The 27,253-nt window shown below is 43.9% G+C and overlaps 1 protein-coding gene across 2 annotated transcripts in view; it reads right to left on the bottom strand.

Moving 5' to 3' along the window:
• The window catches only part of LOC138164996 (FAS-associated factor 1), a 419,323-nt gene that overhangs the window by 94,877 nt on the left and 297,193 nt on the right, over positions 1-27,253 (bottom strand). Inside the window, exons 10-12 of one of the 2 annotated variants that reach the window (XM_069093034.1) lie at positions 19,124-19,247; positions 18,160-18,223; positions 16,825-16,906 (exon numbers count right to left, since the gene is read on the bottom strand). In XM_069093034.1, the coding sequence (XP_068949135.1) occupies positions 16,825-16,906; positions 18,160-18,223; positions 19,124-19,247 (270 nt within the window). Of the gene's footprint in view, positions 1-16,824; positions 16,907-18,159; positions 18,224-19,123; positions 19,251-27,253 lie in introns of both variants that reach the window. The other variant, XM_069093033.1, reaches the window with a different exon arrangement.

The following is a 27,253-nucleotide window of genomic DNA, read 5'->3' as shown; positions in this document are numbered from 1 at the left end:
GTTGCCCCAGCCGTCTGCTTCCCTTCCTGAGGTTTCAGAGGCCAGTGTGCTGAGGTGCCCCTACCCTCTGCAGGATGCCCCTCTGTTCATATATACTAGGCTGTCTCAAGTGCAAACTGCAGCGGGGTCACTCACTTTCCTTCGAATAAAAGGCATGTGCCAGTCTTCATATCAAATGCACATTTTCAATTTGTACAGACGCATTAATTTTGAATTGTTCAGCTATTCAGAGAAAAGAAAAACTCACTTGAGGTCTGATAACCAAAAATCCTTTTAAATATTTTTATATATTTTTAATCTGAATAGTCAACATTCCCTTTGTAAGATCAGAGGAGAGGCTCTGAAATGACATTTTCTTTTGGTTTTCTTTCCAGAGGTGATTTGAGATCCCTTAAAGCCCCCCAATTACATGCATTCACTGTACTGACTGAAAAGATGATAAGAAAACAGAGTCCACCCTGAATTCTGCATAGATTATATTTAAGAAAATGCCCAATAGGTTATCTCATATGAAAAATACTTCTCTCTTATGCCAATGATGGGACTCATGAAAAGAGCATGCAGTATCACCCAGATCTGGGATACTGGTATGACAAACCCTCACAAGCTCAAGGGGGAAACTGAAATAGAAACCTTGGCTTTTGTCACATGCTTTTATGCGTGTCACAGAGGATTCTATACGAAAGCATTTGAAAACAGTCAGGTTAAAAAAAACCCGAGAGGACTTGGCGACAGCTCATTTCTTGTTAAAACAACAAGTCTCTCCAGTTTACTAAGCATTATTATCCCCATTTTATGCACTAGAAAAATAATCTCAGAGAGGGGGAGTAACTTGCTGTTGGTCTGGCTGCCAGAGGTGGGCTGGGAAGCCAGGCATCCAGATGAAAAACCAGCCTCTCTGTCCTGCTCCGTCTCCCTGCCTCCGTGGCACCACTGGAGAAGGAGTAACTGGGACTTGGGAGGGCAGGGATGCTTTAAGGTCTCTGCTTTAAGGTACAGAGACACACATGGCCCAGTTAATCTAAAACTGTTCCAGGAGGATGGAGTGGAGGAAAGGGTCAAGCAAGTTCTAGGTCTTCCTTTTGGTATTCTGTAGGAGAAGCAGCAGCCCCTGGTCACCATGGGAAGCAGCTCTCCTGGGTAGAGCCCTTCCCTAAAGCTGAGAATCAAGGTCACATGGTGGGTGTCTGGTCTCCTAACTCTCTGTCTGGGGCTCCCTGGAAAAGGTCAGGCTGAGGAAAAAGTGGAATCTGTGACTCCTGCAGAGGCTGTCTGCTGTACAGGAAAGGGTTACCACCTTGAAAATGGGAGCCCTCAGTTCAAATCCTGAGCTTCCTTTCTCTGGGTCTCAAGGAGAAGGCTGTACCAGACCATTCTTAAAGTTCTTTCTAGCTCTAAGCCTACAATCTTTTGACTTCCTGTCTCCTAGAAGGTATCATATTGAGCTATCATGGTGATTGCTGCCATAGCCCAGAGTCCCAGGGCAGGACTGAGGATGGGACCAGGTCCCATAACTGTTTATGGGGCTGCCAGGTATGGCCAGCTCACCCCCATGTAGCTCCAGGTGACTGGCTGCATGGTGATCCTCATAAACACATCTTATAACCAGAGAGGTGGGGAGACAAGATGACCATTGAGAAGCAAAGAGCTACAGTCCAGCTGGATGGCCTAAGGCCAAACACTTCTTGGGGCCTCACTGTCTTTATCTGGCTTGGTTCTGTAAGAGCCATTTCTGCTCTAGCATTCTAAGACTCTGTTTTCTAGTTGTTCTAGGGTCCTTCAACCTATAATATTTTATCTATGTGCTAAGGTTGTCTTTGGCTCCAATATTTGCTGTTCTATGTTCTGAGAAGATTTCCAGCTCTGATGTTCTATGTTCTTTGTTCTAAGGTGCCATCCAGGTCCTGCCATCTGACATTTTCAGGTTCTGAAGTTCTGGATTTTCAGGTTTCTTCCATCTCTGACAGTCCCAGTTCTAAGGTCCCTTTTAGATGTATAATTTAATGATCTGAGGGCAAAACAGACAGCAAACAGCAATGCAAGCTCCTATTCCCTGAAGATGACATTCAGAACATTGCTCATTCCAAGAGAGATACGCAAAACTAGGAGGGCACTTTTTAAATGACACTTGTCAGTATTTCTGTTAGGATGACTCCAAATGCACAGATGTCCAACAGAAAATAATTCATCCTGTGACTGTAAAACCTGGAATGCGAGAGCTGGGAGGGACCTCAGAGGTCTATCTTGTGTGACCAGATAAGGAAACTGAGACTTAGAGCAGCTAGGTAATTTGCCAAGGTCACAGAGTGAATAAGTAGGGGGCTGCCATGGGGACTCAGGCTCTGGATTCCCAGCCCAGTCCAAAAGTGTTTCCACTCCACCAGGCTGGTAATTCTGCATGAATGCATCTCAGCAACTCTATCTAATGCATCACTGGGAACACTCAGCTATCCATTGAAAAATCAGCATCGTTCTGGCCAAACATGGTCCATGGTTAGTTAAATCTTTAAAATACCCACTTCTTCAAAGAACACCCCAAAGGAACATTAGACTTTGGGAAAGAAATTAGTGATTTACACTGATATCATGCTGATTTAATTTAAATGCTCTTCAAAACAAAACACACATGTGCCCGGCAAGGCCGTTAATAAGCCCAACAAGCAGTGTTCCACCTAAGTGCAGCCAACAATGTTGACTGAAACTAAACTTGAAAATCCAGGCCACGGATGCACAATATCAAGTAATAAAACAGCATCTCTTTGGTGATATTTAATTTAAAAAGAAGAAAGAGGCAGGCGAAGATCAGGCACTGTCTGTTTGGGAGGATCAGCTACTCTGCATTTCAAAGCGCTGGTCCCTGCAATATCCAGGTTACTGGGCTAGAATCCGGACTATTATCCAGCCCTTGTGAGAGAGGGAGGGCAAAGATGTGTTTACTCAGTGATTAAGGCCTTAGAATAAGCCTCTCGCTCCTAGAGAGACAGCTCCCCACTTATTCATTTGGGCCAATTCACAAAGCCCCGAAAGATTAAACATCCATGCTGAGAAGACAAGCGAATGCAGACGGTGAAAGAGAAATAAAAATTCTTTAAAAACTCTGAGATGACTTCATTATTTTTCCACAAGGAAACTTTAGGAAAGTGTTTAGTTAGAAAAAAACCCACATTGACCTCTCTCTAAACCCTTAATCTTTCCTTTGTGGCGGGTCTGCTTTGTGGTAAGCGGCTGGCACGGCTCGCTCGCCCCCCTTTTCACTGGGAACGCCGAGAGAAAGGCTCGGGAGCAACTGTGTAAGTTCCAAGGACACTGTGAACTGAAGAGTCCAGCAAAGGACACTGCAGTGAAGCCCGTTTTCAGCTCCAAATACAAAAGTGGGCCCTGAAGAAAGCGTCCTGGAAAGATGCTGGGTCCGCATCGAGCTGGGAATGAGAGAAGGTCAAAGGAGTTCTGCTTGCCCACATCTGTTGGGTTCAAATATCTCCTAATGGTGCTGGTGGTGGGGAGGGTAAAGGAGGGGCAGGGGCAGACAACATGCTTTGATTCTTACTACCATGCTCACACACATTCAGGCTCCAGAAAGCTTTAAAGCAATCATGGGAAGGCTCTGGTCACTGGCTGGCTGAGTTTTTCTATTCTGGGGAAGGCAGAAGCACCTCATTCTGAACAGCAGGGGCAGATGGCCCGATTGGGGACCTGTGCCCAGCAACAAGGATGGGAACAGAAATGGTAATGTGACCAGCTGATACCTGAGCAGAACAAGGAGCAGCAGCAACCTAAGAAAAGTGTGATTTTGAAAGGCCTTCTTTTCTATCTGCACGGTGGGTCTGGAGTCAATAAATGGGGGCTAGAAGCTAAGGGGTGTTCGGTCTCCCCAGTCAACTCTCAGAGACCACGCATGCCCAGGGTCCTTGCCTTTGGGGGCATGGGTGGGGTTCATATTTCTAACAGTGTAGATGCTGGTCTCTCCAACCATCAGGAACCAGTCTTTACTAATATCAGTGTGTGTGTTGTGTACCAACTGAGTGATGAGTAGTTGTGGTCAAAAGCCCCATCACCTGTGACAATCTTTCAGTGTGGAGTCTGGGCACTTGGGCCACTTGAAGCTAATGGGCCATTGAAATGGCCTTCAAGGCCCAAGAACCTCTCCCATGACTTAGGGGCAACGCATTGGAAGTGAAGGGAACAAGGGCTAATGCAGAGGGGGTTCTCAAAGCACCCAACTCTGTTGTCCTTCTCAAAATCCCTCCATGTTTGGTGGGTATCAAATATGCCCTAAAGATCACTGGGGAAAAAAATTATTTCAGCGCTTGAGAAATGCCCAGCACACACCAACGTTAGGTTGGCCCTGAGCTGCAAAGGCTTCAAGACTTAGAGAGTTCTTTAAAGACCTGGAGAAATTAAATAGAGAAAGACATAGGGCTCCAAGAAGGCACTCAATGAGCACTTGTGGTGCAGGCTTCCTCACTTCTCTTTTCATCATGTTACAACCTCAGTGAGAGGTCACCCATGATTCCTGTATTAGATTATTTTAAAACGAATGATCCAGCCACAAACAATTTCTAAGGGTGGTAATTTCCAATTATGCTGGCAGCCACCAAGCACCAAGCTGCTGATTCCAAGGACTTTTCTCTAATGCACAAAGGCTGGCTGTCAATGCGGCATGGACTCTGCAGCAGGAAGGAAGCACAGAGATGCTCCCGAAGATGGAGATTGGAAAGAACAGGATCTGGAGCTGAAGGACTCGACTTCAAATCCTCCCATCAACTTGGGAACCTTAAGAGAATGTCCCTTCCCCTCTCTGGGCCTCAGTTTTCCTCATCTGTCCAGGTTCCCTGCCCCCCCCCCCAACTATATGCTTCCTACAAATAACCTTTTTGTGCAGGACACAATCCATGGCCTAACTCCCTCTAGAACAGGGGCCAAATACGTGGTCAGACACTTTTGAGGGCAGCTGAAACAGTTGAGTCTTCCTGGTTCTGCCCTCAGACGCCAAGGAGAACAAATCTATTCCCCCAGGTTCCCTGAATCAACACATCCCCAGTGCCCTCAGTTTATCTCTGCACGTCTGGGGCTCCCAGGACCTCAGGGTCCTGGCTGCCCAGTTCCAGATGTTCTCCCACTTGTCTGTTCTCTCCTCCCCCAACTCCCCCAACCAGTATAGATAGACTCTGAATATCCTCTGCCCTAAAGTTCTCCCTGAGAGCAGGGCCTACTCTCAGTTCTGCTGACCACAGCTGCCCACAACAAGAATCCATGGGGCACCATATAGAAGCACTGGGGACCTGGGGTCTAGCCCCATCTTTAACAACAGCCAGCTGAATAATCTGATGTAATTTTCTCTGTGACTCCATTTCCTCTTTAAAAAGAGGTTGGGCTAAATAACCTCTAACGTCTCTCCCAGTTTTGACATTCTCTGTTCAAAGGTGCCTCCCAACTCTGACATTTTCAATTCTAAGGCTCCTTCTTGCTCTGATATTACCAGACATTCTATGTTCTAAGCTCCCTCCAGGTCTCTCATTTTAATGATTTATGTCCACTTTAATTAGGCCTCACTAGCATAAGCAGATTTCTGAGAGTAGGCACATAATGTGATGCATCTTTAGCAATCTCTGCCCCTAGCCCAAATATGCACACTAGGGGCAGTGATAGGAAAGGGGAGGGTGGCAGACACATGGGGAGCCTCGGGCTTGGCAGTGTCCCCTCAGAGGACTGACAATCAGCAGGGCCCTGTAACAGGTTCTTTCTTTCAGAAAAGGCAAAAATAGCCTCTCTGACCATTCCCTTACATTCAGCTTGCTGACCCAGTAAGGGGTCAAAGGCTTCCCAGGACCTGAATATGGTCAGTGGATCAAGTTTCTTAAGGCAAGGCAGAAATCTTTCAACAATAGCACTCCATCTGTCTGTCTCTGTGTCTCTGTCTCTCCATTTGATTTTGAAGGAAAGTCTTCTAGATCCCCTTGGGAAGTCCCAGGGGAAGCTGAGTAAAGAGCTGGATCTAGGCCCTGGCTCTGCTGCTCAAGCCCTGGGGAAGTCCTTGACCCTCTCTGGAATCTCTGAGCCTCTGTAAAATGAAACACTGAATGAGAGAATCCTGGACTTCCCTTCCAGCTCTGACATTCTATTTTCTAAAGAAAGCCAGGCACAGAGAAAGGCTAACCTCAAAACAATGGCAAGAATTGCGACGTCAACTCAGGTATACACTGCAGGGCTCACTCAAGACAAACTAAATCCTGGTTGTCAAAGAGGGGCTACCTACCTGAGAGCAACGCTACAGAGGACATTCCTGCACTGACAAGCTGGACTAGACACCCCAGAATTCTAGAACCAGAGAGCCTAAAAGACTTTCAGAAGCCATTCACCACAGCCTTTCTTCACTCAATGCAAGAATGATAAGCACTTGCTCAGTCTTTGCCAGAATGCTGTGGGTCTTACATAAAGAAGCCCATTCCATTCTCAGAGCTCTAATTATTAAGAGGCAGTGTGGTGTAGTGGATAGAGAGATGGCCTTGGGCCAGAACACCTGGGTTCTCATCCTGCCTCTGACCTACCCTGGCTGTATGACCCAGGCTAAGCTGTAACCTCTCAGGGCTCAGGCAACTGAGTCAATAAGAAGAAGAGAAGGTGTTGGCCTGCACCGGAGGTGGGAGTTTCTTCATTCAAGAGGTGCTTATGTCGAGGAAATTCCAGGTCCAGTCCAAACCTTATCGAATCATTAGGACACTCTTCACCTCCTCCCCCCCCCCACCAAATGACAAGCCAAATTGCTATAAATGTAAAGAGGAGGATGACAAGGGAACACTGCCTGAGGGCCACTCATCACATATCGGCAGGAGAAATGCTATCTAAGCCCTTCATATCAGACAAAAGGTGCAGGGAGCCGGCCCCCCTCTCTGTGAGCTGGGCCCAGGCACATGAGGAAGCAGGATAGACAAGAACATGGATAACAGCACAATGTTTGCTTTTCTTACAGCAGGAACCAAGGGGCAGATATGAGAGGACAAGTCAAGTCAAACTCATCAGATTCTCCTACAAGGTAAGAATGGCAACCAAGACCAGGAACATTTGTAGGGTTGGGGCTCCAGGCTCTGCCACCAGATTGAATGCTACTCACCTCGGTTTGATTATTGTGCTTGATACCCAAAGAAGGAAAAGGAAGAGAAAACTCCAAGGCATAAGTGGTTAGAAAATGGACACAGAAGCTAACAGATTATGAAGCTCATGGCAATGGCCTCATTGGTCAGACTGGAGCTGCACACTCTAACAGTTGCCATTTCTACATTGTGTTAAGGCTGACTACAGCCTTACCTTCAAACTGCTCTCTCAGGGAGGCAAGAAGTGCAGGTGTACTCCTCTCCATCTTATAGAAGAGAAAACAAAGGCTCAGAACAGGGCAATGACTTGCTCAAGGTCCCCCACAGCCAGTAAGCAACAGACCAGGGATCACCTAACTGCAAAGTTCAGCTGCATTTCTGCTGCTCAGCGCTGATGTAGACAAGTCAGGCTGGTATGCAGGTGCTCATAGGGCTGTCCTGGACTCCAGGGGCTCAGAAGTGGGGGTCAGGGTCAGGGGAAGGAAGCAGCAACCTTAGAAGCCACCCAGCTCTGCCTCCTACCACATCCCCAAGGAAGCACACTGTGGGTCATCGTCCAGCATCCGGCAACAAGGCCCCATGAGGGGAGTCGCTTTTTCCTGAGGCTGCCCATTCCACCTCGGGACAACTTTGATTGTTAGGAATCAGAGAATTTCAAAAGAGGAAATGACCTCCCTGGTCAAGGAGAATTTTCTTACTTCAAGTCAAAACTGGTATTGATACAGTTTCTACCTAGAGCTCCTAGTTCTGCTCTTTGTGGAAAAGAACAAACCTCCTCCCTCTTTTAGGTGCTATCTTTCTAGAAACTGGAGGACAGCCATCATGCCTCCCCAAGCATGGGGAGTTCCCTCCACCGATCTTCACCTGGCCTGGACTCTGCTCTCTTCAGCATCCTGATTACTCCTTTGTGGACATTGTCCAATTTTATGCAATCCTCCCTAAAATCTGGTGCCCAGTCCTGAACACAAAGTGCCCTAGATGTAGTCTAACCAAGGGAGAGAACACGGGGCCCTCTGTCTGGATGGATGAGGTCTAAGATGGACTTTTTAGACAGCCAAAACACATGAAGAATTTGAACTGCAATTACTGTCCACTACCACCTGCAGACCTGTCTTGCTGCCAAGACACACCGCCCTTATCTTGAACCTGGAAAGGTTCCCGTGGAACCTCAGGATAAGTGTTTACATCCTTTCTTTTTACGTTTCCTCTTCAGGATAACTCTAAAGAAGAGGAAACTCTTCTTTAGAATTGTGAGAATTGTCTCTCAGCAGCTGAAAAGCTACAATGGGGAAGAAGAGTAAGATTTGTTCTGGTTGGCCCCCAAGGGCAGAACCAGGAGTCATGGGGGGAAGCTGCAAAGCAGCCAGTTGAGGTCGGAGGTCAAGGAATACTTCCTAACTAGTGAAGAAACTGGAAGGCCTTCAAGCACAGGATGGACGACCACCTGTCAAGTGTGGTAGTAGGGAGGTCCCTGCCAAATGTACATGCGATGATTAGGTGAAATGATGATGATGATGATGCTACAGTACCAACTCTCTAGAATGGAATACAAGGAGAGCCCCCTCCAATCTGACTCCAATCCACATTCTTCATCTTATTCCCTACTGTTCTCTCCAGATAAGCTCCCAGCTTCAACCCATGGACTACTCACCATTCCCTGAACCATCCCCTCCACCTTCCCAACTCTGCATTTCTGCTCCAATCATCTCGCCTGCCCAGCCCTCCATCCCCAGCACAGCAGGAGCCCAAAGGCAGAGATGGATTGGATTTAAACCATGGCTCACAGAAGTGATTTCTATGCTCTGTACACAGCAGGTGCTTAATTTAGGTTTGTGGAACTGAAAGACAATTTCTCATTCACTCATGAAAAGCCCTATGGATACAAAGATGTATACAATAAGACCTTGCTCTAAAGAAGCTTACAAGTAAGAAACAAATCACTTTGATGCAACAAAGAGTGAGATGAGAGCAAAGGAAGCATCTAAGTGAAATGATCTGATAGATGGGAGGAGGCCCACTCAAGAGGCGGGGAGGGTCCCATGGAATACTCATTCATTCCCTCAATAGACATAAGTTTGGGGCCTGTGAGGCCTCACGGAGCTCCCCACCTTGCAGGGACTGCGACGTCAAGCCCAAGAGCCATACTGCCCCATGACTGCACCAGTAGTGCAATAGAGACAAGGAAAAGCCCCCCCCCGAGGAGCAGGAGGGAGAGACGCCCGCACCCCAGGAGACACCGGGGAGACCTGAGGGAGGCGGGCACTGCAGCTGAATCTTGAGACAGCTTCAGTGAGTCATCACGGGTGAGAAGATGAAAACACAGACACCAGATTAAACTGCAAACAACTGTAACAAGCCATAGATCATAAGATCTAAAGCCAAAAAGGGTCTTAATGAGATTAAGAGGAAAACGAAGGCCAGAGAGTGGAAGTTACTGGCCAGGATTCGGCCTTTGCTCCTCTGACTTCAGGGCTCTTTCTGCAAGAAGAAAGGATGCAGCCCAGAGGATGTTTCTTTGAGCTTTGCATGTTGAAGGAAACGAGGCAGTTTATAGCAACTCCTGGAACACAAATCATTGATGTTCCTGAATTCTTATATTCAAATCCCTGGAGATTGAGTTTAGCGGATTGCCCTGCTGGAGTAGCAAGAAAGAGGCTACAGAACTTCATACAGAAGGACCTCTGGGAGAAGAGAGCCAGTTTTTGTAGCACACAGACTGTGCTGAGCAAGGCAAGAGTCCAGTCTTCAGAACGCATCACTATTTAAAGAGGGAAGAGGCCCTTGTTAAAGCTTCAAGGTAGGACTCATGGTCATTCAACCCACATTCATCAGGCATCTATATCTGCTTGGTGCCAGGTACTGGGGATATGAAGATGAATGTAAAACATCTCTGCCTTTGAGGGACTTCTATTCTGTGGGGAATAAGCAATATACGTGCCCATTAATGAACTCCAAGTATAAGGAAATGGGGAGAGAATGCTGGACAGTAGCCCCTGACAAGGATCAGCACACCCTTGAGCTGAGAGGAGGCAGGAAGGAGAGGGGTGAGAAGCAGCCTGCCCAGAGACAGAAGATGGAAAGGCACGCACAGGGAATCTTGAGATCGGCTTGAGGAAGCAGAATAAGCAGAGAGTAAAACAAGAATGATGGATAAGAAGGCTGGAAAGGTAGAGCGGAGCCAGAATGCAAAGGGATCCAAATGCCCAGAAAAGGAGTCTATTTTATCCTGGAGGCATGAGGCAACCCTTGGAGCATCTGCAGAGCCAGTCAGACCTGCACTTTGGCAGTTGTGTCAAGGATGGCTTGGAGATGAGATGGGAAACTGAATCAAGTTACCAAAAGAGCCCAAAGGATAGGCAGAGGGGGACTGGCCTCTAGCTGGTGGCCTATCATAGATGGAGAAAAAGAGACAGATTGCAAAGTTGTTCTAGGTATAGAATTGAAAAAAATTAGCAAATGATTAGATGTGGGGTTGAGGGAGAGTAAAGAATTTAGGTGCTTGGGAGAATGGTGGAAGCTCCCAATAGAATAGGGAAACTGGGTTTGGGGAGGAAAACAAGCTCAGTTTTGGACACACGGAGTAGGAAAGCCTATAGTATAGCCAGCTGGAGATTCCTAATAGGCAGCTAATGCTCTTCTTAAGAATAGGCTTTTGGACTCTACAGCATGAACATTATGGCCCTTGTTTTATAGGAGGCAAACAGCACGATGACTAAGCCAAAAGAAAGCACTGCACCTCTGTGTTCCAAGCAACTCCTGAAACAGCTGGCACATGAAAAGAACACTGGCCTTGGAGTCACAGATGTGAGTACAAATTCTGGCTCTGCCACTTACTGCTTGTGTGGGCAAGTCAAATCTCCTTCTGGCCCTCAGTTTCCTTATGTGTGAAATCAGAGGCATGAACGCGATGGTGTCTATGATCCTTTCCAGCTCCAAACAGCAGATTCTAAAATAATTACAGTCTTTTTTAGGTATTTCTTACCTAGCACATGTATGTGTAAAATAAAGCATGGCCCATCAGTTCCAATCACACAAGGACAGAGACAATCCTGCCTTTCAGGAACTACTGGGAAAACACAATAAGGACAACCAGAACAAAGCATTTGTACAGGAGGTTTGTCTCTGTCTCTCGTTTGAATGGGGGATGGAGGTAAGAGGGAAATAGAAATGTCTATGCAGATGACTTTTTAAGAAAAAATCTACATTTTTCAATAATTTAACCAACATTCCATTCAAAAAAGCCCCGATCAAGTCCTTACTGCCAGGGCCAAGGCCTAGTGCTCAGGCCTGGAGATACAAAGATAGGAGCCCTTTACTATGTGCAGGGCCCTGGACTGGTCGTCTGGGAGATAGACACAAAGGGGATTCAGCACTAGTCTCTTCTCCTAAGAAGTTCATAGTCTAGTAATAATAATAGCTGACATTTACAGAGTCTGTTAAAAGTTTATAAAGAACTTCACAAACATCATCTCATGATAACTCTGTGAGATAGGTACAGTAGCTTTAATTAAGTCTATTGTACAGGTGAGGAAACTGAGGCTCAAAGAAGTTAAGGAACTTGCTCTGGTTCACATGGTTACTAAGTACCAAAGGCAAGATTTGAACCCAGCTCCCCCTGCCTCTATCCAGTAGAGCACACTGCTTCTCTAGTAAGCGGAGAAGACAGGGACCCAGCTAATGTTTACAGAAATCAGAAAAGAGGTGAGACCCAGTATTACCTGAACCAACCAGTTTTGTGTTGAGATAATTCTAACTTTTAGAAATATTGTTTCACTTCAAGCCCAAATCTGTCTCTATCCTGCTATATCTGGAGAACAGCCTCCAGGTTGGTCCGCACAGGAGAAATCTTTTAGGCAAAAGAAACTCCCAACACTGAGCCAAGGTGCAGCGAGGCTGTGGAGGGAGAGACCACCATAATGAAATGCTGGATCCTTGAAGCTGGGAGGAAGTTACCTAATGAATCCATCTGACTTTCTTCCCAATTGGAGGTAGCTGGGTTTTGTTCATCTTTTTAGCATGGAGCTATGGTCATGGAATTGACTCAATAGCCCAGAAATCATCCATTCAAATCAGCGCTGCCTCTTCCAGATGATAGAGTGAATTAGAGCCTTGAGTCAAGAAGACCTGAGTTCAGATCAGGCCTCAGACATTACCTCTGTTTGCCTCAGTTTCCCCAACTGTAAAAGGGGGATAAAAATTGTACCTATCTCCTGAGGCTGTTGGGAGGATCAAGTGAAATAATATCTGTAAAGTGCTTAACATGGTGCCTGCTACACAGTAGGTGTGAAAATACTTATTTTCTTCCCCTTTCCTTCCCCAATAAGAGCCTCAGGTGAACTCTATTTCCAGTGAGAGACAGAGACAGAGACAGAGAGAGAGTATGTGTGTCTATGTCTGCCACTGCACGCAAGGCTGAAGATCTTGTTGGTACGGTTCTTTCCCGGCACATGCAGGAGCCCAGTCCCTCAGGTACCACTCTTGGCTTCAGAGAACTGCCTAGGCTGAAAGCACATAAAGGATGGAGTGGAAATCAAGAGACAAGTCAAGACAGAAAGAAGAGCAGCCCAAAGGCCAAATTAAGTCTTTATCCTCCCCCCACCCCACCTACTCTTCACTTTCTGTGGACATCTCTGTGCTGAGGATAACAAGAGAGCTTTCCACGAGGAGGGAGAACCCTGAGTAACTGGCACAACTTCCAAAGATGCTGAAAAATGAGTGTGCCAACAGCCAGAAGCTGGACATTTCTAGAATGGTCTTCAGAAGCACAATGGTTTCCAGCGGCTGCTTTGGTAAGGACAGAACAGAGAGCCGGTGAAAAGGCAGCCTGGGCACTCTCCCCACCAAGTGCTCTCCAATTCAATCAGCTGCAAGCGGTTTTCATTAAGATGGATTGAGTGTGGCATCGTGAGAAACACTTTATCAAATGTAGTGTTTTGCTTAGTGATTATCTCTCTACCGGCTGATGAAGCTCCCCAAATCCTTTGTAATCCCACCACTCCAATAAACATTTAATGAGTATAGAAGTTCAAAAAGCCGAGCAGAGGATTTAAACCTTCAATCTTGTTTTTATTTACTCTTGGAACTCAATTTCTCACTTGAAGTGAAGAATGCTGGTACTCAAAGCTCATCTGTTGCCCTGGTAAAATTCATGCGCCTCCCACGGTTTAAATTAAACATTGGATATTAAGGGGGATGGAAAACAAATTTTAACTTTCCATTTCAGCAAATGTCACAGTATCGGTCACTTTCACCTTAGGACTCTTATCAGCAGCAGAAATTAAGTTTTCCTAAATATGCTCCATTCACGAGCTTTTCAGAAAGAAAATAGGAAAGGCTTGCTCTTAGCTTTGGAGAAACTCAAGACACCATTCAATGAGGTAAAATGGCGAGAATCATGTTATCAGTAGATAATCACATCCTACTGTACCAACCAATCACTAAGCTCTTCCTAAGGGTTTGCTATGTACCAAGCCCAGTCCTAGGTCCTGGGATGAAGAGATTTAAGTGACTGCCCTTGAAGCACATACTTTGTACCATGGGAGATGACCTGTACAAAGCATGTTCAAAACTACAAGGTAATCTGTGGAGGGAGAGACTCAGGCAAGGCTTCCTACAGGAGGTAGCTGAGCTGGGCACTGAGGGAAGGCAGTCTGGGCAAGGGCACTGCCCAGGAAGAGGCACAGTCTCACAGCTGATGGTATCTTATCCCCCTGCTGGGTCAGGAGAAAGGTCATCTAACCAATGGGTCCTCTCCCAGCACACAATGTACAACATGTACTTAATAATACTATACATGTTTGTTGAATGAATAAATGAGCCTCATCACATACTGAGTCATTACAGACCAGTAGTTATTACTGGAAAAAAGAAACTAAGCAGCACACTTCACTATCATTATGGGTTTTTAAAGCTCTGAAATGTACTAGCAAGGAGACTATAGGCAAGTCACCTGACAGCTCTGAGCCTCAGCTTCTCCATCTGTACAATAGGAATAATCATACTTGTACTGTTTCCCATACAAGAAAACACTCTGTCCCATGAGATAGTCCATGCATATGTGCACGGTGTTGGGAAGTGACTGGCCTACAGACTAGCTGATCATTTAGATTAATGCAGGGAAAACCACCCAGGCTTTGGAGGACTGAAGGCCTGGGCCAAAGAGAGGCCCTCTGTTTCAGAATAAGAGCATCAGGAGCAAGTGAGCGCTTCTCTGAGCTTGGCTTCCTCCTCTCCAAGATGAAGAGGTTGAACAGGATAATCTGTCAGATCCCTATGGCACCAGAGCTGGTGAGTCTGTGAACAGCTCTACTTGTAGAGTCCCTCTAGTATGGGAGAATCTGTCTGTCACATGAATCAAACTGTGACTCAATTCTCTGAAATGCAAATAAGGAGATAGGTCTCAACAGTCAATCCTTACCTCTGAAGAGAGGAACTAAAGGAAGAATGGAAAAAGAACATCAGCTAAGGTTTCGACAGGAAAAGTTTCTTAGCAATGAATGACCCACCTTCAGCCTCCAGATGTAATATAAGGCTGTCACTTTATCATCTATAAAATGAGTGGTCTCCACTCAGTCTTAAAAATCCCTTGGGGGGGGAGGGGAATTTGAAACTCAAGGAATTGTGGAACTGAAATCTTGTAAATTAAAAGTAAACAAACAAATTAATAAAGAAAAAAAAATTAAAAGAAAGTCCCTTCCAGCTCAAGAAGTCAGTAATACTACTGCTAAATGGCTAAAATTTTCATTTGTCAAAATAGCCCAAAGTTCATCAGAAGAGGAATATCCATAAGCATGATTCAAAAGGGGCATACAAACAGGGAGTCCAGCTGGTGTTAATGATTACACTGTGCCTCTCCAATGGACCATTTGAGTTGGGCTTAGCTGGTCAGCACAGGACAGTGGACAAGGAATTAGGAGAGGCAAGTTTCAAGTCTTGACTCTGCCATGAATTCATGGAGTCTGAGCAAGCTCCTTCTCCTCACCCCTGGGCCTCTGCTTCCGCCCCATAAACCACACAATTGGAATGGATTTAGATCCAGAGATCTACTTCCTAGAAAGAGAAACAGGCCTTTGAAAAAGTCCAGTTCTGTTAAGAGAGCCATTACATTGGAGATCCTAAAAAGAATCCTTAAAAATAATTCTGTGAAAATGGATATACTTTAAGTAGAGAGTTAGAGAATCATTGTAGAATGTCAGTGCTGGAAGGGACGTCAGTGAACACTCAATCTGGTCAAACCCATACTTGGGAAAGAATTTGCATAACTACAATCTTGGGAAAAGGGAAGGGTGTAAAATAAAATGCTGACTGGGGGTGGAGTACTCAAGGTCGCTGAGATCTACCGGGGCTTCTGGATTCTGTGACTTCAGGACAGTTCTGAATTAGGAAGGCCTACCCTGGGCACTCCGTAAGACACTGTTTGTGACAAGGTGCTTCTGAGCACTGCCTTGCACGCTGGGCAGACCATGAGCTCTCGGGAAGCTGGCTGCCTCTTGCTTTTCTATGTATTGCCAGGGCTTGCTGAATGACTGCAGAAAATGTGTCAGCAAAACAGGCAGGCTAAATGCAGTAGTGCCTTATTCCTCGAAGAGAATGTAGGTAGGAAACTTTTAGGTAACTGTCATTCTTTTAGTTGACTTTTAATAACATCTTTTGGTGAACAGACTTTAATTTTCACTTGTAACTAAATGACTCAATTTTATGTTGTGAAGTGAGCAGCAAAGGGACCAAAGGAAATTGAGTGCCAACCTTAGATGAAGGGATTAGCCTGAAACCTGCCAGATCTTTGACCACCCAACAGCTCCTTCTGTCTCTGGTACATCAACTGGGAATTCCAGGATGCTGGAGGTCTTAAGTGAAGAATGGATGATCCAAATATGGGAGGATATAGAGTTGGAAAGGACACCCCCACCTTCATCCCCCATGATCATCCATCCCTCAAGACCATCTACCCAGACACTTTCTCTTGAAGAACAAAGAGAAAGAGAGCCGTACATACTATCATAGAGACAGTACAGTAGCCCAAAAGGCACTCTACCCCCAAAATCAGCACTGTATTTTATACCCTCCCCTTCTTCCAAGATTGTAGTTATGCAGATTTTTACCCAAGTATGGAGGGGCTTTACCAGATTCAACGTTCACTGACGTCTCTTCGAGCACTGACAGTCTACAATGGTTCTCAATCTACTTTAAGTACGTCCATTTGCGCAGAATCATTTTTAAGGAATGCCTCTGCCTTTTTAGTATCTCCAATGCAATGGTTCTCCCACTACAAAGTAGAGTCCTCAAACTAGATCTCACCAGGGAATGAACAGGAAAATGAGAGACCTTAAAAGAGACCACAACAACATCTTCATAATTCGGGAAAAAAAAAATCAAGCAGTTATGTTCATTTAGTAGATATTAAAACCAACTGCTTCCAGGATATGCAAACAATATTGGTCGTCCCATTTACTCCCATGTTCCTCTTCTCCTCAGTAATGACGTACACAGCTATAGCTGTTTTTCACTATGGATTTCCCTCCTCAAAGTTAATCTAAAAATTCTGTCTTCGAAAACATACCACTAAATCCCAAAACCACAATCTGGGGAGAGGTGAGAACAGGATAGAAGGCTAAGATCCAGGTCCTCTGGTCTGGAGGATGCAGCTCCACTCTGAGCACAGCGTTCTGTTTATGGGGTAACTCTGGGCCACAGATGGCACTTTTGATCTGATAGTCTCCCACAGTTCACTTACATCTCGAGCTTTCCCATAGAAGGCTTCTTGGAAAGCAGCTTCTAGTGATCCAATAAAATAAACAGGATGGCAATCTCCATATCTAGGGGAAAAAATTGAAGACAATGAATGAATTGAAGTGGATTTTATATCGACTTTTATACTTGTACCTTTTTTTTTTAAAGAAATGCAATTAAAAACATTTGAGTAGAAACTTCTAGAGAGACAACTCTCAAACATCTCCCCACACTTTCAAATAAACTTCATAAGTGTTCACTATTCTGACACTTTTGGTGAGATCAGGGATCTCAGCAGTAATCCAACACAAAGAAAAGTGACATTCATCAGATAAACATTTTTAAAATGCAGAAGAGAAGCAAGCCCAGTCTGACAGAAAGAGAAGGCTAGCCCCAGAGCCAGGAGGACTGGGGTTCAAGTGTCAGCTCTGACATATCCTGACCAAGTGACAGTGGAAAAGTCACCACCCCATCAGGGCTTAGGGGAGCTCTCTGTGGCTGTGCCATTCCCAAGAAAGAGATGGCCTACACTGGTAGTCCAGGAGCTCTTACCCCAGTGAAATCACAGGGCTCTTCCCTGGGCTCTGGCCTTTCCCAGGATGGAGTCCTTAAAGTGATTATAGCCCTATGGTTAATTAAAGGTCCACAAGAGAAAAAATGGGAGTCTCTTTGTTCTTTTGTCTCATTCAGCTTCTCAAGGGCCTAGGATAGGAGTAGAGAGCCTGGAGCTCTGGCTCTGGCTGGGGATGCCAGGGAGGCCTTGGGAGACACCCTTCCTTTTCCTAGCCAAAAGCTTCTGACTCCATAAAATGCAAGGGATAGATGAAGCTATCTAAGGTTCCTTCCAATTCTAATCAATCTAGTTAGCTGCTCATCCCATATTTCTTCATTTTCTTAATTGCTCAATGAGAACTGAATTTCATGGGGAACATACTATTTTCAAGCATAAGACAGAAAATAGAGTTTATGTGAAAATTTTCTAAGGTTAAGGATTTTCATGACTTGACCAGTTCTTAAGTTTTATTTGTACTGTTCTTACATTGTAAACTCAAACAAACATATCCTTGATTATTAGTAAGTGGAGGGGCTGCAGTGGTAGGCAATGGGTAGCATAGCCATGCCAGAAAAAATCCCCAACTTGCCAAGTAAGAAAATGTTTGTCACTAAGGTCCTGGAGAACGAAGCAGAAGAGCCAGGAATCTATGAATTCTTATATAGACTCAACCTTGGGATCATTAAATGCCTGACTGTCAACTGTCTGTGATGAAAATAGATCCAACTCCAACAGCACAATAACAGAAATACATATTAAACTTATATGTTGATGATTTCACGTTACCTTGAAGAGAACTCTGCTGTAAATTGTAATAAGGCATCCCCTTCATTTTCAGCATTTTCTGGCACTAATTAAAAACAAAAAGCACAAAAACACACACAGATAACCTTTAACTCCACATTTAAGAAATACACTACTGAACAATCAGGAAACAAATGAAAGATTAGTGCCTATGCCATAGCTTTTGGGAGACTTCCACTTGCCAATGTCCATGAACATGTTACATAATTTCAGCAAAACAAAATGAATGGGAACCTTAGAGAAGAATGAATATTTTGTCAGTTTTACTGACAACACACCAAGGAATGTATACAATGGGTGCCAGTGAACTTGGGACTTTCGCTATTTTTCTTGAAAAAGTTGAAACATGGTTTGTAATTGACTAATATCTGTAAGAAAAGAATTAGAGGGGGGCGTTGCAGGCCGGGGTGAGAAAGTCAATTTTATTTAAAATACCAGGTAGATGTATGCTGGTAAATCTTGGGAGAAATTCAGAAACAGAATGACCTAAATATGTATCTAGTCCTGGTCACCATCATTTTCCCATTTCATGAACCTTAACCATACCTCTCTCTCTCCATGGGGAGTGGGCATGTCATGAGGAGGAGGGGGAGGAGGTGGCAGCAGTGGTGTTGGCACAGGTTAACTTGCCTTGGGCTGCTACAATAGAAAAGTAATGCTGTGATTCCTCACACTGTCCATGGTCCAGGGGGAACTAAACAGAACTCGACATTGCTTTTCATTAACCAGGGAGCTCTAAGCATGAGAATCAAGTCTGTCAGCAACAGCATGGTGCCTAGAACACAAGGCGCTTCTGCATTTCTTGGAGGTCAGGGCCTGGGGTAGAGAGGATGCCAGCTCTGGAGGAGCTGTTGGAATGGATTTCTTGGCCTTTTCTTTTGGGACTGTGAACCTTGGTTCACCTGGTACACTGATCTAAGTTTGGGCCCCAGTTATCACTACTCACTCATTGGTGATTTTCGAAGTGCAGAGGATGCGATCCCAAACATCTCTCCATCGTCCACTCCAAACTCAGGAGCATCTTCAAAGTCATCGCCGTCACTGTCGCTAACCATGTGAACATCGGTGCACTGCTATTCAAGGAAAGTTGGGATGAGGCTAAGATTACCTCTGCAAGACAAACTAGGAGAGAGCCTCCCTCATGGAACACACCCTTCCCATGGATCAGTGGCCAGTCTTTCTCCTCGCTAGCTACTTTAAGTTTCCTCAAGTCAGGTGCTGGCTCCAGGGAAAGTACTTTGTGGATGCTTCTGGAAGTAATAATAGAAGATGGGGCTACAGTAAGGGGATTTTAGAGAACTTCTCCTCCAAGAAAGAAATTTTAGAGAACCCACCTGAGAGAAAAAAGTCAGACCTAGTAAGGAGGGCTGAAAAAGGTGTGGAAAGCATGTATATTATCCTCAGCCTTCTAAGGAGCAAAAGTCTTCGGTGGCTTCCTCCTGCTCACCAAGGAATAATAAAAATCGTCAGAGCGGTTCTTCCAGGCCCTCCACAATCTGGGGTCAGGCTTTTCATATTCATTCCCTTCACTCTTTAAGTTTAAAGCAAACTGAAGACCAGTCTGAGGGTTCACTCCCAGACTTCTTCCTCCCCCCTCCCTCCTCATGCAGGACTGTTTCTGTGACCCAGGGATCATGTGCATTCAAGTGCTGGAGATTAAAGACAGGCAAAAGCAGTCCTCCCCTCAAGGAGCTCACAACCTAATAGGGGAGCCAACCCACCAGGCAAACAAACACCCCACTGAGAAAGTCACATCCTTCATGGAGCTTACATTCCACTAGAGGAATACAACCTGTTCACAGCTAAGTAAAAGAGGGACATTACAAAATTAATCCACTGTGACTTGGTGAGCAGGAGAAGGCTAACAAGGATCACCTTTGGAAGGAGGTGACACCTGAGCCTTGCAGGAAACTAAGGTTCTCATAGGCAAAGGTGAGGAGAGATAGCAGTGAGGGGTGGGAATGGGACATGAGGAGTGGGTCACCCCCCCCCCATTCCACTTTGGTGCCTGGCTGTCCTCACAGGAGTGCATTAGCTTGATTTACAATACTGATCTGGTGTGCCTCTGAGCTGCCTCTTTTAAATCAGGAATCCCTTTCATCCCAGATGGACACTCCTCTAGCCACGGGGTTCATCTCATGAAGGAGTCAACTGTGCCTTCTGGTTTTAAGATCGCCAGTTCACCCAACCTTCATACACCCATGCAGACACCTCTGAGTCTTGCTGCTGCCTCATTCGGTGGGTGGGCTGCTGTGACTTGTGGGCACTGCTGCCATGTTCTTCTTGTACTGTAACCCTCTGAGCTGGCAGACCAGGCTGGGCTACGAGTGCAGCTAAGTCATCCAGCAGCAGCAAAGTTCAAAGCAGCACCTAATCTACTCAGGTCACTAGAAAATTCTTCCTATTCTTTAAGCTTGCCTGAAGTGGGATCCTCAGTCCTTCGTCATTCTTGGCAGCTCCTCTAGAGAAATTGCTGACCCTCTCTGGCCCTCGGTTCTCTTCTTTGGTAAATCAGATGCAGCATTAGCTTAACTCCAAATCCTAAGTTCCAGAGGCGGCTGAGCATTCATCTTAGTCCTACTCTCTGGGCATTCATGGAGACTTCCTCTTCAGAGCTGCTCTGACATTTTACCTTCGCAAATTCTGGAACCTCTGAATCTTCTGAAAGCTTGTGGCAACAAACCTAGCAACTCTAACTTCTTCAAAGGGAGGCATACAAAAGCAGATTTGGGGAACTCTCTCAAACTTTATGATGGACAGTGTTAGAAATACCAAAGAATTTTACCTGGCCATGAGTGAATTTAGAAAAAAAAAAGTTTTTATTCCACATCATTTCAGATGAGTAACTTGGCCTTTTACCTCTATTGAAAAGGCTCAAGTTTCATGTTAAGTTAATTACATAGAACTTTTTATAATTCATCCAGATTCAAATTTCATGCCTTGAATCCCATTGGTTAGCATTTGGGGGTTCATTAAATTCCACCCCTTGACCCCTCTCATTTCCACATTTCAATTTCCCACTCCTCATCCTCATATACTTTATAAAAGGAAATCCAAGAAGAATATTTTTAGTTTCTTCCCCAATGGTCTGCATCAGATAGCACGAGAAAAGGTTTTTCCCCAGTTGCAAATAGATTTGACTAGTTTGAAGATTCTAGCCCAGGATATCAATCATAAAAGTTCCATTATCTAATACCGGATCTGGGTTAATAGGCCTTGTATTTGTGAATGACACCAGGCCTGGCAGTCCCTCTCCACATATAGGAAGAGGCCTTCTCAGGTATGCTGATCTGCCAGCCTCCCCCACTCTTCATTCTACAAGCAGTTTTTGTCTCTGACATTAGTCATCAGTAGAGCTTCAAGTGATTTCTGTTTTTATATAATTTCTGTGGAAACAAAACTCAATCATATCTTACAACAGGAGCTGTGAGGCTTTCCAAGCAATGACTGGGTCAGGGAAAACTTCCAAAAATGAGATAAACAATCTCATTCATTAATGTTTAACAATGAGAACAAAGAATTTTTGCTTTTTTTTTTTTTGGAGGGGGGAGGGCAGGGCAATTGGGGTTAAGTAACTTGCCCAAGGCCACACGATTAGTAAGTGTTAAGTGTCTGAGGCCAAATTTGAACTCAAGTCCTTCTGACTCCAGGGCAGGTACTCTATTCACTGTCCCCCTGCCCCAAGAATTTCTTAATTCTATCTATCTCTATGGGTTCTAAGGAGAATGGCTCCAGTCAACCTTTAAAATAAAAAGTCCAGATTCTTGGATTCCATTTGGGATGTTGGGAATCCAAAACTTGCCAAGTGGGACCAGATCTGTGATTTCACTGGGTTTGAGAACTCTGAGATAAGACAATCAACTAATATACGGCAGGACCTGTTCTGCCCTTGGAGAGGGGCCAATGACACTGAGAGGTTGTGAGTCACACAGCTAGTATGTGTCAGTGGAAAAACCTGAATTCAGGTCTTCTGGACTGAGCACTCATGTACCTAAGCCAGGGTGTCACTCAAACAATGATCAACATCATACAGAACAACTGTACGTACACATTATAGGAGAAAGCATTACACCAGCTCCCTAATGCACACCCTTTTTAAAGCACCCTTCCCTGATCCTCTCTCCTTACCTCCCTACTCCTTGATCTGTCCACCCCTCTAAGAGTCCCAGCTTTAATCTCTCTCCCTCTCCTAATTCTTAATCTAAAAGTCCTTCTCTCATCCTGTTCCCTTGCCCTCTTATATCTTAATTATAAATTTAGAAGACTTTCTACCTGTTTAGGTGTATATGTTGTTCCCTCCTTAAGCAAGTTCAAATGAGAATAAGGTTCCAGCTGTACTAACTCTCCACTCCCACCTGCTTCCTCTGTATCAGTTCTTCCCTTAATGCATTATTTGGAAGAGATAGCTGCTTCTTTTTAACCTCTCCCTAACCCATTTTGTTTTTTAGAATCAACCCCTCGCATTTAGTCTTCCAAACTACCCAAGCAATGATGACAGTCTTAAGAGTGCCAATAACATTTCCACATATAAGAAGTACATAATTTGACCTTGCTGAGTCCCGTATGATTGGTCTTTAACATTTTCCTTAACATTTCTTCTGGATCTTACATGCTGAATTTTCCGTTGAGTTCTGGTCTTTTTGTCACAAATATCCAAGTCTTTAGGGTTCATTAAATATCCTTTGTTGTTGTTGTTCAGAATTATACTCAGCTTTGTAACCTCGGCTCTTTTGCTCTTTGAAATATAATATTCCAAGCCCTATGACCTTCTAATGAAGAAGCTGCTAGGTCTTGTGTCATTCTGATTGGAGCTCTGCAGCATTTAAATTGTTGTTTTTTTCTCCTGTGGCTTGTAATAGTTTCTCCTTTACCTGGGAACTTTGAAACTTGGCTAGGACATTCCTAAGTTTTCATCCTGTGATCTTTCAGGTGGTGATCAGTGGATTTCTTTCCTCCCTATTCCTACTTTACTAACCTCTTCCAGAATTGTAGTGCAATTTTCCTTAATAATTTCTTATAATATTGTATTAAGGCTCTTTTTTGATCACAACTTTCAGGTAGTCCAACAATTCTTTGCCTCTCCTTGATCTTTCTCCAGATCAGTTGTTTTTCTAATAAGAAGTTTTACATTCTCTTCTATTTTCTCATTCTTTTCATTTTATTATTTCTTGGAGTCTTATGACATCATTAGCTTCCCCTTGCTCAATTCTACATTTCATGGAGTTATTTTCTTCCCTAAATTCTTGGATCTCTTTTTCTAATTGATCGATGTTTTTTTCCCCTCATAATTTTCTTGGATTGCTTTTATTTCCCATCCTCCACCCCCCAATTTTTCCTCAATCTCTCTTATTTGATTTTTGAAGGTCTTTTAAAGTTCTTCCAAAAACTCTTTTTGGGCTTATGACCATTTGATATTTCCCTCTGAAGTTGAAGTAGCTTTTTTTAACTTCACTATCTTCCTCTAAATATGAACTTAGATGTTCTCTGTGGGTGGGTTCTTTCACCTTTGCTTACTCATTTTTATTTTATTTTATTTTTAACAGCTTATTATTGTGGGGAATGGTGCCCCAGGCCTTGTGTCCTTCTTACTCTTATTTTCTGAACTCTGTCCAGAGACCCAACCTTAGGCACTCCTCTCCACCAGAGCTAGGCTCTTGCTCCCTGCAGTTCCTCGTGAGGCTGCAAACTTCAGCTCTCTCCTCTGCCCTGATACACAAAGTGTATCACAGGATGAACTCCAATCTTCTCTAAGTGTCCACAGCCAGCAGCACCTTTGCTATTGCATTCACGGGACATTAGCTTACTCCTCCTTGCTCACAGCCCCAGACCAAGACCACAACTGGTCAACAGAGCTGGGTCCAGCCTCCCAAGACAATGGAGTGTCCTTCAATCTTCCCCGATTCAGTGGTCCAATCCCAACGCTATCCATAAGGTGAAAGTTCCTGAGGCTGAGGCTAGTGGTTTGTGGATTCAACCGAGTCTGCCTGCAGGTGTTTGCATTTCAATCAGGCCAAACCTCCATCCCAGGAGGTAGACTTTTTCCTGAGATTTTTAAAGTTATCTTAGGAGAACAACAGCATTGCCCCAACTTTATTTCTGCTGCTCTAAATTCACTTTCAGGTAATGTTCTATCTTGTTTGTGGGGATATTTTCTGGCCTACTCTGCCATCTTCCCCTGCATCAAATTTTTCACCCTGAGTCCTTTAGAATTCTCTTGGATCCCTGTACTGCTGAGAATATCTAAGTCATTCCCATTTGCTCATCATACAAGGTTCTCACGTGTAAAATGTTCTCCTGGTTCTGTTCACTTCACTTTGCATCAGTTCATGCAAGTCTTTCCAGGTTTTTTTCTGAAAGCGTCCTGCACATCCACTTCTTAGAGCACAACAGTTTTCCATTATAATCATATACTTCTCAAGGTCTCTCTGAACAATTTTGGAATTGAATGGCTGACATGGGAGGCCCTGGCACATGTCCTCGCAGCATGACATGTCCTCATCTAAGAAGGTGCTGTGCTCCATGAGCAAAGCAGAATGGAAGGAACTCAAAAGAAACACAAGATGTGCAAAGTTAGAGAATCCATTCCCAATGTTCATAAGGACTATTTGTGCCCGACCTGCAGTAAAGCATTCCGAGCCTGTAGTGCTCTGATCAGCTAACACAGTGATGTCATTTTGGTCCTCTTTAAGAATGAACAACCAACCAACCACACCACGATTTATTTAGCCATTCTCCAATTGGTGGGTGTCCCCTCAATTTCCAATTTTTTGCCATCACAAAGAGAGTTGCTATAAATATTTTTCTACATATAGGTGATTTTCCTTTTCCTTTTTTTGGGGGGGGTGTTAATCTTTTTTGGGATATAGACCTGGTAGTGGTATTGCTGGGTCATAGAGTATGCAGTTTTATAGCCCTTTGGGCATGGTTCCCAATCCAGAAGGGGTGTACCAATTCATAATTCCACCAATAATGTATTAGTGTTCCAATTTTTCCACATCTCCAACATGTATTATTTTCCTTTTCTGTCATATTAGCCAGTCTGACAGGTATGAGGTGGTACCTCAGGGTTTTTTTTTAAATTTGCATTTATCTAATCACTAGTGATTCAAAGTATTTTTTTTCCCAGAACTACAGATAATGTTGATTTCTTCATATGAAAGCTGGCTGTTCACATTATTTGACCATTCATCAGTTGGCAAATGATTCATTCTTAAAAATCTGACTCAGTTATCTATATATTTGAGACATGAAGCCTTTATCAGAGAAGCTTGCTGTAAAATCCCCCCCCACACACACACAATCTTGTTTTCCTTCTAATCTTGGTTGCATTGGTTTTGTTTGTGCAGATCCCTTTTAATTTAATGTAGCCACAATTATCCATTTTACATCCCTTAATGCTCTCTATCTCATGCTTGGTAATAAATTCTTCCCTTATCCATAGATATGATATGACAGGTAAACTATTCCACACTCCCCTAATGTGCTTATGTTATCACCCTTTATATCTTTTTGGAGGGTGGGATGGCAGGGCAATTGGGGTTAAGTGACTTGCCCAAGGGCCCACAGTTAGTAAGTGTTAAGTGTCTGAGGCTGGATTTGAACTCAGGTCCTCCTGACTCCAAGGACAGCGTTTTATTCACTGTACCACCTAGCTGCCCCCTATCACCTTTTATATCTGAATAATTTATCCATTTTTATCCAATCTTAGTATATAGTGTTAGATGTTGGTCTATATCTAGTTTCTACCAGACAGCTTTCCAGTTTTCCCAGCAGTTTTTGTCAAATGAGTCCTATCTTAAGAGTTTGGATCTTGGCATTCCTTAAATACTAGATTACTATGGTTGTTTCCTACTGTTTCTTACAATACCTAAGCTATTTCCCTGATGCAGTCCCCTAATTCTTAGCCAATACTAGATTTTTTTGGTGATTACAGTTTGAGATCTGGGATGGCTGAGTCACCTTTTTTCACATTTTAAAAAAAATTGATTACCTTAATATTATTGATCTTTTGTTCTTCCAGATAAATTTTGTTCTTATTTTTTCTAGCTCTATAAAATAATTCTTTGGTAGTTTGATTGGTATGACACTGAATAAGTAAATTAATTTAGGGTAGAATTGCCACTTTTATTATTGGGATGGGTAACTGATATTTTTCCAGTTGTTCAGATCTAACTTTGTGTAAAAGTGTTTTGTAATTGTGTTCATATGGTTCCTGCGTTGTATTTTGTATTGTCTACAGTTATTTTAGATGGAATTTCTCTACCTCTTGCTGCTGGACTTTGATGGTAATATATAGCAATGCTGATGATTTATGTGGGTTTATTTTATATCCTGCAACTTTGCTAAAATTTTTAATTATTCCAACTTTTTTTAGTTGATTCTTTAGGATTCTCCAAGTATATCATCATGGTGACGGTTGTTGTCCTTTGCTTTTGAAGAGTTAGAGTCAAGTTACAGTGTGTCTGACTGTGGCTGATCAGACAATAGGGGCCTGGAATGCTCTACCACAGGTCAGGCACAAATAGTTCACGTGAGCACATTCAGAGTGGATTCTCTAAATTTGTACATCTTGTCTTTCTTTTGAGCTACTTCAAATCTGCTTTGCTCATAGGGCACAGAACCTTTTCTGATGAGGGCATGCCATGCTGGGAGGACCTGTGCCAGTGTCTCCCATGTCACACAATCAATCACAAAACTCTTATGAGGAACCTCTTCATATCATCTGCAAAGAATGACAGTTTTGTTTCCTTGTTGACATTCTAATTCTTTCATTTCTTTTTCTTTTATTGCTATAGGTTGGATTTCTAGTACAATACTGAGTAATAGTGGAGATAATGAGCATCATTGCTTCACTCTTGTTCTTACTGTGAAGGCTTCTAGTTTATCTCCATTATAAATAATGCTTGCTGATGGTTTTAGAGAGATACTACTCACCATTTTAAGGAAAGTTCCACTTATCCCTATGCTTTCTAGTGTTTTTAATAGGAATGTGTTTTTTTTCCTCAAAATTTTATTTTAGACTTAACACCAGAACACAGAGAATAGAAAAAAGAAACAAAAACATATCATTAGAACT

The sequence above is a fragment of the Petaurus breviceps genome, unplaced genomic scaffold (genome assembly GCF_028583685.1).
Source record: "Petaurus breviceps papuanus isolate PSGF00001 unplaced genomic scaffold, PetGlider_PUasm1.0 207, whole genome shotgun sequence".
NCBI lineage: Eukaryota > Metazoa > Chordata > Mammalia > Diprotodontia > Petauridae > Petaurus > Petaurus breviceps.
This window is presented reverse-complemented; position numbering and strand designations above follow the sequence as displayed.